We start from the raw sequence: 12,384 nt of genomic DNA, 5'->3' as shown, positions 1-12,384 counted from the left end.
GGGGTGGGGGTGCCCATACGCTCAGCTCCAGGCACAATTCACTGAGTGATGGGGAGAACCGAAATTGTTTACCAGGAGCCCAGCACATACTAGGCACTCAAACCCTCCTTGCCTTCTGCTTGGCCCCTGGTGAGGGGGCTGGAGGGGAGGCTGGGCACCTGGTGGGAGCCAGCTGGGAGAAAGCACAGGTCAGATGGGAGGCTGCGGGTCCAGGCTGATGGGGACAGTAGACGGCACCCAGCAGGGGCAGCCAGTGGGGGGTTGGGCATGCAGGTCTGCAGCACAGATACTGTCTGGGGCTTTGTCCAAGAATCTCAGGAATAGAGACGCAGCACAGATGCAGGGTGGATGGGAAGGCAGTGCGGCGAGGGTGCCCTCCCTTCTCTGCCCTTTCCTTGACAGCACCAGACATCGTGGACATCAAGCCGGCCAACATGGAAGACCTCACAGAGGTGATCACAGCATCTGAGTTCCACCCCCACCACTGCAACCTCTTTGTCTACAGCAGCAGCAAGGGCTCTCTGCGTCTCTGCGACATGCGTGCAGCCGCCCTGTGTGACAAGCACTCCAAACGTAAGTGTCGACACCATCCAGGACCCAGTACAAAGTGGGGGTGGCAGGGCAGCAGCCATCCTGGTGCTGTGACCCGGGGCGGGTGGGAGTAGCATAGGTGTGTTTTGCACTGTCTGGGGCTGGGGGGATCCTGGTCTTGCCTCCCACTGCCCCCCGGGTTCCCCGAGAGGAGCTGCCCAGCTTCTAGGGAGCAGGCAGCTAAAACAAGGGTCAGGGAGTAGGCTGGGAGCCAGAAGCTTAGGAGGGACCATACTCAGTGGTCAACTCCTCCAGGAAGCCTTCCCTGACCCCCACATTGGTTCGGGCCCCTTCTTTGCCCCCAGAGTCCCCAGAGATTCCCTCTCATGGACTGGCCACACCCTGTAGAACTTTCTGTGGGCTGGGGAGTCTCCCCCAGCAGCCTGTGAGCTCCACGAGGTCAGTTCCTGGTGCTGGAACCCACTACAGGACCCGCTGAGGGGATGCCATAGGGGTGCTGTGGGGATCCGGGCTGAGCAAGGTCCAGGGAATGCCAGAGGACGACTGTCACGACCACACAACAGCTCTCACTCACTGGATGCGCTGAGCTGGGTGCCCAGACAACTCTCAGCCACATCCTCTCACCCTCACTTGAGTTCTGACGGAGTCCTGAACAGAACAGGAAACTTAGGTTCCAGGGATGGGTCCAAGATCACCCAGAGTGAAAAGTGGTGAGGCAGGACCTGAAGCCTCTGGGATGTCCCAGCTGGTGCTCTCACCACCAGGCTGGGCTGCTTGGTGCTGGCATCCCCAGAGGCCCCCAAAGGCAGAGGATCAGGGGAAGTCAGGCCACAGTGTCCTTCCTAGGTAACCTTGCCATGGTAGCAGGGGTACAGGGACAGACAGGACCCAGTCAGGGGGGCGGGGACTGCTGTTCATCTCTGTATGCACCCCAGTGCCTACAACAGCGTCTGGAAATAAGTACTTGTTGAGTGAACAAACGAATGAGTGACCAGTAGGCTGGCGGAGGCGGGTTTATCAGAGGTCTGTTGGGAGGGACTGGGTCACTCTCTTCGCCTCAGGAACGAAGTTTCCCTGGACAGTCCAAGAGGGTGGCTCTCAGCCGGTGCACAGGGACTCAGGCTCAGGACTCTCAGCAGCTGCCAGCCCCTCCCCCTCCTTGGCAAGCTCTGTCCCCCTACCTCTCACCACACTGTTCTTCCCTGGGCACGTCCATGCTCCAGTGTCCGGGGCTTCCTCACTGGGCACAGTGTCCTTTCTGGGTTTGCACCTGCTCAAGCAGCTTTCACCCGTCCATGAGCCCCAAACCTCTCCAGGGGAGCCCAGACAGAGCCCTCGTGCACATGCTCAGCCCCAGGAACAGCCTTCTCTCCAGCGCTGAGAGGGCTGAGTGGCCAGCACTCTGCAGGTCAGGGGAAGGATTGGTGTTATTCTAAATGAGAAGAGAAACCAGCAGAAGGTTGAGGGCAGGGCAGGATGTCACAAGACACGTGTTTGAAAAAAAGAAACTGCAGAGGTCAACGTGGAAGCAGGGGTGGGAGGAGCCCCTGCCAGGGTTCATTGGGAATAAACAGTGGACCCTGGGTGGGATAGCAAAGGTGGGGAGACAGGTCCCATCCTGGGTGTTCTTTGAAGTCTGAGCTAGCAGGCTTTGCCAAGTGGTGTGTGGACCATGATGACTCCATCGGAGGTTTGGTTTGTGTGGTGGGTGGAGGTGGGGTCCTGTCCAGGGGCCAGACAGCAGACATGCTGGGCGCAGGGCAGCCAGGAGCGGAGATGGGACCAACAGGCCTGTTCTGGACACGGTACGTGTGGGATTGTGTTGGGCTCCAGGGAGGGCTATCGGGACAGGGTCCTGGCTGGAGATAAACGTATGAAGTTTCCAGTGTGTGTGGATGGACAGGAAGCCCAGGATGTGAGTGTGGACAGTGCCCAGCCCCCTAAGAGCAGCCCAGGGCTGCATTGGGGTCCCAGAGCTGCCTAAACAGATGACCACAAACTTGGTAGCTTAAAACAACACAGATTTTTTTTTCTCTTATAGTTCTGCAGTTCAGAAGTCTGACATGAGTCTTATCCGACAAAAATCAAGGTGTCAGCAGGGCTGGTTCCTTCTGAGGCTCCGGGGACAGGGGGTGGAATCCATGCATCCCTATCTCCAGCCTCTGGGGCCGCCTGCAGTGCCTGGCTCTTGGCCCTCCCTCCAGCTGCAGCCCTCCCTCCAACTGCGTAGCCAGTGCTGGCTTTTCTCATGCTGCATCACACTGACCCTGCCTCTCCTGCTCCCCTTCCACTTTTAAGGACTCTGGTGATGACAGTGGGCCCACCTGGATGATTGAGCTCATAGGCAATCTTAATTTCCCCTTTGCCACAAAACGTAATATATTGCCAGGTGCTGTGAATTAGGGTACAGACCGCTCTGGGGCTGTTATTCTGCACCCCCATCCCAGACCACCTTGTGCCCGCAGCCTGTGGCTCAGGATGGAGACTTGTCCGTGTGCAGCTCTGGGTCAGACTGGCACAGAACAAGGTGAAGAGAGGAGAGCCTGGGCTCTGCTCCTGGGCCAGCCTGAGCCCATGTGAGCCCCATAGGAAGGAAGGAGGATGAGACTTCATGGTCCAGCCTTTTTTATAGGGGCTGAATTCAGAAACACTCTAAACATCCAACAGAGCAAACGACAAGTGAATGACGGTGCCATCTGTATCCTGGAAGGTTGTCTGGTCATTTAGAATATTGAGTCAGAAGATTTTTAATGACACGAGGAAAAGGTTATGTTAAAGTATTTTGTGGGGGTAAGAAAGCCAGGCAAAAACTATTTTCGCCCAATAGTGGCAACAGGAAACAGGGGCAAGAAACATGCCAAGCAATGGTCCCTGCATGGCGGGCTCTAGAAAGTCATACAGTATCCTTCTCTATCTAAGCTGTCTGTGTATTTGCATTTTAGCTTGGATTTTAACTCTGAATCAGGAAACACGTGCGTGTGCAGGAAGGCTAGGATCTGGGGAGTAGAGAGCTCCGTGCACCCTGCACTCTTTGAATGATGTTTCTCAAGTGCTGGAGGGGAAGTCAGAGTCCCCCTTGGCTTCTGTCATCTGGTTCCCCGGGGGTCTGAGTGAGTGGCCACCTACCAGGGCAGCCGTCACTTGCAGGCTTCCAGAGCACAGGCACATGGATTTCGGGCATGTAGCTGTCACACACCCTGGGGTGTATGCGCTGCAGGTGAATCACTCACAACCTCAAGAGTGCAAGAATTAGACCTTCATGTTGGATGACTCAACTCCATTTGTGTTTCTGGCCTCCTCTCCCGGAGTGGCCGTGAACATAGTAACTGGAGTTGCCTCTTCCTAGATCACGTTGAGATTCCAGAAGGCGTTTGTAGGGCCAAGGCATGAAGAGGGAGTGGTCTCTGTAGCTTCCGACCACCATGACCTCACGCTGTGCCCAGGCAGCCCTGGGGTCAGGGCTCTTGCAGAGACATTTTTCCATAAATGCAAAAATTCTGCATTTTGTATAAACATTTACAAGTGATGTAAATGATTATAAAGAAGATTACAATCTTCAACTGTCTTTTTTTCACTCTTTGTCCAGTTTTATTAGGATTATTCAACTCTTATAAAACAAGCTAGGTGGGCCACACTCTTTCTTTGCCTAAAAGTTATTTTAGCATTTGCTCCTTGAAGTCTTAGTGAAACTCATGTGTAGATCTGTTTCGATGATTGGATTATGCAGGTTTGCTATTGGAACAGATTCTGTATTTTCAATTTTTCTAGACTTCTTTTTTTTCGTTCTCAAACTCAGTATCTTGCAAGAAACTTTCCCTTTAATGCCAGTCAAGGGATCATCCACAGTCTTTTTTGGCGCCAAGCGTGCTTTGCGGCTTGTTTTCTGGTTCTTGCGTCACCTGCCTTCAGTAGTGAGCAGACGGAGTGTTTGCTTTCCCCAGATCAGATGATCGGAGGAGGATCCGAGACATAAACTCAGAACAGCACCCCGTGTTTCGCAAGCGCTCAACAAACGTCAGCTGGGCTGTTGCTGCCCGAGCTCCGGGCCAGCGCATCACAGGAATCCCACAGGGGGAAGCGACCAACGTGATCCCCTGTTCGAGGGACTCCATGCCCCGGCACAGCACAGGCTCTGTGCTGTCAAAAGCAGAAATAACTGTCTATTTTGAGGCATCATGGATGGTGTTTCCATGGTTACCCTGTCATAATGACTAGCAGACAAAAGACTCGAATTTCCACTGCTATGGAGGAAGATGTGAGGATGCAGGCTGGGCAGTGGAGTGGCCCGAGCAGCCCAGCTCTGCCCCTGACAGAGGTCCCAGGGAAGCCACCGCACCTCTCTCTGTGCCTCGATTTCCTTAACTGTCCTGTGCCAGAATCAACATCCACTCGTGATCCAGGACACCCTTCATCCAGTGAAGGGCAAAGTCCCTGTTTCACCTGTTGGGAGGATGTTGTCTTGACCATGAATCTCTGAGTGCCACTACCAGCCACTCCTTAGTTTGGGCAGCAACTGGATCAGTGGACAGAAGCGAGGTATCAAGGAAAAGATCTCATCTTTGGGTCTGTTTAAAAACTCAGCTTCAACAACAACCATTTGTGTTCTGATTTGCAACAGCCGCAAAGGCATCCTGGCTTCTAGAGGCTGCTGTATCCCTCAGCTCACGGCCCTTCCGTCATCTCGAGTGTGGCATTCCAACCTCTGCTCCATCGTCCCGTCTCCTTCTTCTGCCTCTAACCTTCCTACTTTTCTCATAGGGACCTTTGTGGTTACAGTGGGGCTGCCTGGAGAATCCAGGATAATCTCTGTAGCTCAAGATCCTTTACTTACCCACATCTGCAGAGTCTTTTGCCATGTGGGGTAACATATGTCTCGTTCCAGAGATTAGAAAGTGGACATCTTTAGGGGCTGCTGCTGTTTCCCACATCTGCAGCACAGAGAGGTTAAGATGTTTTCCCAAGATCACACAGCTAGGTGGAGCTAGGATAGAGGCTCTGATGGTCCCACGCCTATGAACTTGTACATTTCTCACTTAATCTTCACTAAGATTCACAGCCTGAGAACTAAGAACTCTCATGAGGATTGTGGATGAGCAAGGATCGTTGAAAGGGGCCAGGTGGGGCCGACTTCCAGGACTCACTCCTGATCACAAATCTGGGGTAGGAAGACCAGACCCAGCCACCTCTGCCAGGAAGGCTCCAGATATCTGGAGGCAGAGCCAGGGCAAAGGTCTCCAACAGAGGGAACACCCAGTGCAAAGGCAGGAGTAAAGCAGGCAGAGATGGGAAGTGAGGGCAGAGAGGTGTGTGGTTAGAGAGAGGTCTCCAGGCAGAGGTCTTACAGACCATGCCAGCTCTTTGGGTTTACTCTGAAAGGACAGGAGCCACAGGGACCCTTCCCTGATGCGCAAGTCGGGGGGACACGGTGGAGGAGGGGAGGCAGTCAGGTCCTGCATCCGCCCCCTGCAAAGTCCAGCCTGCTGGCCCTCCAGGCCACCGGAATGGAGAGGGTGGGGTGACGTCAGGCTCTGTGCCCAGAGCAGGCTCCTGCCCTTACAGAGCTGAGTGGAGGTAGGCAAATGCCAAGTAAACAGGAGCATCGAGCGGGGGACGTTTCTGAGGATGTCTCCTGCTGCAGTTGGCTCTTGATTGCGATTACTATGGTCCAAAGAGGCTTCTTGGCACACCTCAAAGGATGAAAGAGAGCAAGTGAGCCTGGGAAGGGAGGGGGCAGAAGGCGGGGCTGAGTCCCCCCCCCTGCCGCAAGCAGGTGGGAGGAGCCTGGGAAGAGGTGGGGGCAGAAGGCAGGGCTGAGGGCCCCTAGGACATGAGAGGAGCCTGGGAAGGGGGGGCAGGAGGCGGGGCTGAGGGCCCAGCAGGTGGGAGTAGCCTGGGAAGAGGCGGGGCTGGGGGGGAGTCCAGCGGATGGGAGGGGCCTGGCTGCAGCACTGGGGAAGGAGCAGGCTGATGGATGCTGGCTGAGAGGTGGCGACAGATCATGCAGGGCCAGGGCCACAGTGAGGATCGGGTTTCATTTTGTCCATTGAGGTCCATCAAACGGTGCTGAGCAGGGGACAATTGACAGCTCTTCATCAGCTAACATTCATTATACCCACCACCTTGTAACGACTCCCTGTTCCTCCCCACTTGGAACCCCCTCTACCTTCCTAGTGGCCAGGGGTTGCAGGGGTCAGGGGCCGGGAGGCTGTCATGCAGGTGGCCTCTCCCCCAGCAGTGGCTGCAATGAGGTGTCCGTCAGGGGAGGGGGGTGCCCTGTGACCCATAATCCACTCTTCCTCCTGTGCCCAGCAAGGCTAGCCTGGGCTCCTGGAGCCTGATGGGGGGCCAGCCTGGACTTGTGCTCATCATTCAGGGCGGAGGAGGGGCTCGATGCCAGGGCAGCATGAGCAACAACCCGGCAGGACCCCATCTGCTCCTTCAGGCCCGCATCTTCCTGTGTCCCCCCAGAGCCCCTCCTCTGTGCATCTGTCTGTTTCTCTCCAAGGCCTCACTGGCCTGCACAGTTGAGGCTGAACGTGTGGCTCAAGTCAGTGCAGGTCTAGCTCTAAGTCTGATCCCTCCTTCATCCTGTCCCCATCTGATCAACTCTCCTGGTTCCGTTTCACCCTCTCCTACCCACCCATGACCAGAGACAGGAGTGGGATGGAGCAGGTGCCACCCAGAGGGACACAGAGCAAGAGCTGCAGGCACTCAGAAGCCACTTCTAGCAGATACAGGCTTCAGTGGGTGAGTGAAGCCTAGAAACTTCAGTGGGATCATATTAGGTTGGGGAAGAAATGTCAAGAAGAGGTGGCATTGACAGGCAGCACTGAAGGTTCTTTCCACCCTGTGAGTAGGGCTGGGCTCTGAGTAAGGCTCCAGCCTGGGCAAGGATGCTCAGATGACCAAGGACAGAGGAAGGAGCCCTGCCTGAACAGCTCACAGTCCCATGACTGTGACCACATATCCCTGCGGATGCCATCCAGGAGAGTACCCCAGGCTCAGGCTGTGCAGGCAGCAAGGCTGAGTATTTTCTTTGGAGAGAATCTGGATGAGATGCATGTAGAACAGGGCATTTGAATTAGGGTTCTGAAGGATGTATAGGAGTTGGTAAGAAAGACAAGGAGTAAAAATGGGAAAGGAAATTTCAGGGAGAGAAAATGAGAAAAAATTACTCTAAAAATAGCTACACGTTTTTACTGACCCGCCCTTCATTGAGCTGGGTGCTTCCGGTGATTCCCTCTGGAGATCCCATCGTGCTTGCTGTCCAGGTGAGGCACATTGTGCTCAGGCTAAGGGGCTTGCCAGAGGGCACACAGAGCTTGCTCTGCTCTGATGCTGGGTATGGCAGCACAGGGTGTTGGAAGAGGCATTCATTTAAGGGGACCCTGAGAATGAATTGTTCAGTGTATTGCCCTGAGGGCCTTGCTTGGCCTCGCCTTCTTCGAGGCCCTTGGGGCCCTGTTGAGAGGCAGTTGGAGGGTGGCTGGAGAAGCAGCCGGTGAAGGCCTGGTTAGGAAGGAGCTTGTCGTCCTACCTGTAGGAACCCGAATCTTGATCCTGTAGGCAGTGGAAGCCATAGAGAGCTTTAAGCCACAGAGGAACGCTCGCTCAACTGCGGACGAGGCTGGAGAGGAAGGCCTGCACCCAACCTCTGGCTTCACCTTCCCATTCCTGGGGTGCACAGGTGCTTCAGAGCTCGGCTCCCTACGACCCCTTCACCTCATTTTGGGGAGTGTGAAGGGCTTCTCACCCTTCCCCACTGTATGCCAGCAGCGATGCCATGGACACCCAGACAAGAGGAGGTGGTTTTCAGGGAACCAACCGGGGCCACAGAGCCTTAATTAGCAAAATCATTAAAAGGAAATAGGACATTTCTGGGGATTCGGAACCCTACAACCTGAACCTAATCGGGGAGAATGGGGCGGGGGATTGAGCCTGTCACAATGACAGGGGCTCTGGGATGCATTTCTTTAAACTCTTGGCAGCAATAATTACTGTGAACTGTCCTTCGTGATTCCATCAATTAGAGGGGAGACTCCCTTATCTGTTATTGACGCCCTGGGGGACGTGCGGCTTGCCTGTGGTAGCAGGGAGGGGGGAACGGGAATTGACATGGAAGAGGACATTCTGCAACCCTTTGACAAAAAAAAAAAAAAATACTGGTATCAGAAATTTCACAGGAATTTTTGAAAAATTAAAAGGACTTTTAGATATAATTTTTTCACACCTGTCAGTATCTCTTCCCATTAACTGTGTGCAGCACCAGTCCTTTTGTGCTCAAAAAGCCATCAGAAATGCCCGCATACAGCCAGAGCTCGGGTTACAGAGGGCCGTTTGGTGTTTCTGTTCTCAGCTATTGATTAGAGCATCCTCTCAGCCTTTGACCTTTGCGGTGTCTTGCTCCTTGAAGCTGGCAGGAGACAAGCCCATGGCTCCGTGGTGTTCAGTGCGGACGCTTCTCTGTGATTTTGATCCCAAGCCACCACCTACCCTGCAAGGCATGCCAGATGCTCTGCACGGTGCAGGGGTGAAGTGAGCAGGACCAGCCCTGGGGGTTTCGATGGAGGCTGGCCAGAGACCTCCAGGGCAGGCCTGGGGTGCAGAGTTGGGGTGTTAAGAGACCACGTTTTGTCTTTGTAACTCATCTTTTGTTCTGACCCCTAGTGGCAGGAACTGGCATCTACCTGCGACAGAAGAGAGATCTGGTGTCCCAAATAGGGGGGAATACAGGGCTGGGACAGACCTACCTGGGAAGTAGGATGAGGGACTTTGGGATGGGGGGGCGGTGCCGGCCGGCAGGGCATGTTTGTGAGCCTCTAAGGACATGTGATCAGCTCTCTTGCTTCTTGCTTCCCTGTTTCAGGTCTAGGGGCTCAGGGGCCAGCAGGTGGAGCAGCTACTCAGCTGGTTTCCATGGGGACAGCTAGGCAGGTTGTCAGATGTTTAAGACCTTCCAGACTGGCTGGGGAATAGCTGCCAGCCCACCACTCCATCCTCTTCCATGTTCCCCGGGCCCCCCTGTGCCCCAGCTCCTACGAGTTAGTGCTTGGTTAGCTAAGGTGAGGCTTGGGTCATGTTTGGTCCCCACCTGCTCCAGCACCAGGACCACTGTAGGATCTGATTAGCCAATGAGGCTGTTGGTGCTCAGACTGGTGGGACATCCAGCCACAGACTGAGCCCAGAAGAGCCTGTCCTGCTGTGTGGGGTCCTCTGCGTGTCAGGAAAGCCCGGTGCTTGGGAGCAGCAGAGAGGGGGCGCTGCCTGGGGAGGTGCTCACCGTGCACTCCGCCCCAGAGTGGGATCATCCGACTGGGGCAGCAAGCTGTCACCATTGGGAGCCTAAGCAATTCCCTGTGTGGGGCACCTGGTCCAAGGTAATAGGAGATGGGAGATGGAGCTCTGTCTGTGGCAGCGAGATTTGATTTTGCCACAATCCTTGCGGCAACCAAACAGCGTGCCCGCCAGCAGGGCTCAGGCGCGAGCGCCCAGTGCTGCATGGGCAGAGCCCTAGGGCCACCAGCAGTGCCCAGGCTAGCCCAGGACACTGCCCAACACAGGCGAGAATGTCAGGACCCCTCACTGTCCTGGTGGTCAGCATCACCAGCAGGCAGCTGTCAAGTGCAGCACAGCGAGTGCCACTCTGGGTCCAAATCCCCACTCCGCAACTTTCTTCTAGCTCAGTGCCTCGGCCATGGATTTCAGCCATCTGTGCCTTAGTTTTCCCGGCTATGAAAAGGGAATGATGGTGGTACTGACCAGATGTTTTTATTAGGTGGTTAGATGAGTTATGAACAGGAAGGGCTCTGCACAGAATCAGGCTGAGAATAAATGCTCAATAAACATTGTCCCGAAAGCTGTTCTTTCCCTCCTCAGACAGCCCTTTGGGCCCACTGCCTCGGAGAGTGGGTGTTCAGTTACAGGTTTGAGGAATGAATGAGTGACCCTACAGCGAGAGCCCAGGATGGAAAACAGAGCGGTCTGTTATTCTGGCCCGTGGGGGCGAGCAGCCCTGTGATGGCCATGGATTCTCTGTCCTCACAGTGTTTGAAGAGCCTGAGGACCCCAGTAACCGCTCCTTCTTCTCGGAAATCATCTCCTCTGTGTCGGACGTGAAGTTCAGCCACAGCGGCCGGTACATGCTCACCCGGGATTACCTCACGGTCAAAGTCTGGGACCTGAACATGGAGGCGAGGCCCATAGAGACCTACCAGGTAGGTGCCACAGCCCAGAAAAATCGGAGCCCCTCTGCAGAGTAGGAGACCCTCCCACCCTGGGCCTCTGTGCCCTGTGCCCAGAACTCTCCCAGACAGGGTGTCCCCAGCCACAGAAGTGGCCTTCATACACCTGTATTGTAGGCGAAGATGCTAAGGCTCAGGTAATCAGGGAGCCCGTCCCCAGCCCCAGCAGAAGCACCTGCTCTGTCCTGCCTCACCGGGTCGGTGGGTGCTGTCCACTTGTTTGCTGGCCTCTGCGGTCCGGGGCCCAGATGAACAAGGTTGAGCATCAGGCTCAGCCCAGTTTGAGGGTTCAGATGATTAAGGGTACAGATGTTGTGCCTCCTCGGAGCAGCGTCTGCAGCCCTAGGTTAAAATGGGAGAAACAGTGCCCTCCCCCAGGGGACACCTGCTGAGCGCGGGCAGTGGGGACAGGGTGGCATGCTCTGTTTCTACATCCTCAACCACAGGCCTTGGAAGCCAGGCACGTAGGCTGAAGCCAGGGACACCTTCCAGGAAAGTTATAATTTATCAGTTTTCTGTTATGATCTACCCAGATATATTAGGGGGTAAAAAACGAAATTCATGTGATGTTAAAGTGAAACCCACTGGAAGCTCCCCCGGTCAGACCCTCACAGTGTCACCAAATATTAGGTGCCCACAAGGTGTCACACACTTAACAGTCGTCACTTCAATTCCTTACCACTCCTGCAAAAGGGGGTGCCATCAGCTCCACTTGGCTGGAAGGGAACTTGGGTGCTAAGAGGCCAGGACAAGTGGGAGCTGCCTTGCAGCTGGCCGGTGGTGGACGCAGAGCCCAGGGGGACCCTCCAGCCCATTCCCTGTCCTCCCTCCCTGTCAGGGCCTAGGGTAGGGATGCAGGAGTGACAACCTTCCATGGCCCTGTCATCAGTAAAGACCCACAGACCCCAAAACTAGGTGTGATGTTTAACATGGGCATTTTGCAGAGAGAGGGTCTGTAGCCTCCAGAGATCCTCAAAGTATGTGGGGACCCAATAACGTGGAAGGGGACTGTTTTGGAGACAAGGCCAAGAGCTGGGTGCTTGGCTTCTGGCCCCCTGGCCTGTTGACCCTATCATAAAATAGTTACATGAAACCAAGATGATAACTAACATTTTTGGCTATTATGCTCTAGGACTGGGCTCAGCAGGGGTGCAGTTGGTTGATGCACAGTGATGAACACACAGGGACTTTTCTCCTTTCACAAGAAGCCACAAGAACAGAGAATGGCTCTGGGACCTCCATGGTATCCCAGCAGCTCCTTCTGTGATCAAGTCCACCCTGCCGTCATGTGTGACACCTCATGGTGGCAGAACGGCTGCCACACCTCCAGGAACTCCATGCCTACATTCCAAGGAGGAAATAGGAAATGTGAAAGGCTGTGTTAGTTGGGTCTGTTGGATGTTTTCTTGGGAGTACACAAGCTTTCCCAGAGCACTCCTCAGAAGACTTCTTACAAGTCGTTGGCCAGAATGGGTCTGTGACCAGGCTGGGGAAGGAGTTTTATGGCCTCTGTGTTTGAGGAAGGTAGGGGAGAGGGGGTGGGGAAGGGCGTCAGTGAGCCAGCCCTCAGCCTATGCCGCCTCGAGCTGAG

At 54.9% G+C, this 12,384-nt stretch overlaps 1 protein-coding gene across 5 annotated transcripts in view; it reads left to right on the top strand.

Moving 5' to 3' along the window:
* Positions 1-12,384, top strand: part of PPP2R2C (protein phosphatase 2 regulatory subunit Bgamma) — a 947,578-nt gene that overhangs the window by 921,160 nt on the left and 14,034 nt on the right. For all 5 annotated transcript variants that reach the window (XM_049108026.1, XM_025437477.3, XM_035714265.2 and 2 more), the window contains 2 exons: positions 409-573; positions 10,597-10,766. In XM_049108026.1, the coding sequence (XP_048963983.1) occupies positions 409-573; positions 10,597-10,766 (335 nt within the window). The remainder of the gene's footprint in view (positions 1-408; positions 574-10,596; positions 10,767-12,384) is intronic.

Source organism: Canis lupus, chromosome 3 (assembly GCF_003254725.2).
Source record: "Canis lupus dingo isolate Sandy chromosome 3, ASM325472v2, whole genome shotgun sequence".
NCBI lineage: Eukaryota > Metazoa > Chordata > Mammalia > Carnivora > Canidae > Canis > Canis lupus.
Note: the sequence above shows the minus strand (reverse complement) of the source record. Positions and strands in the feature narration are given on the sequence as shown.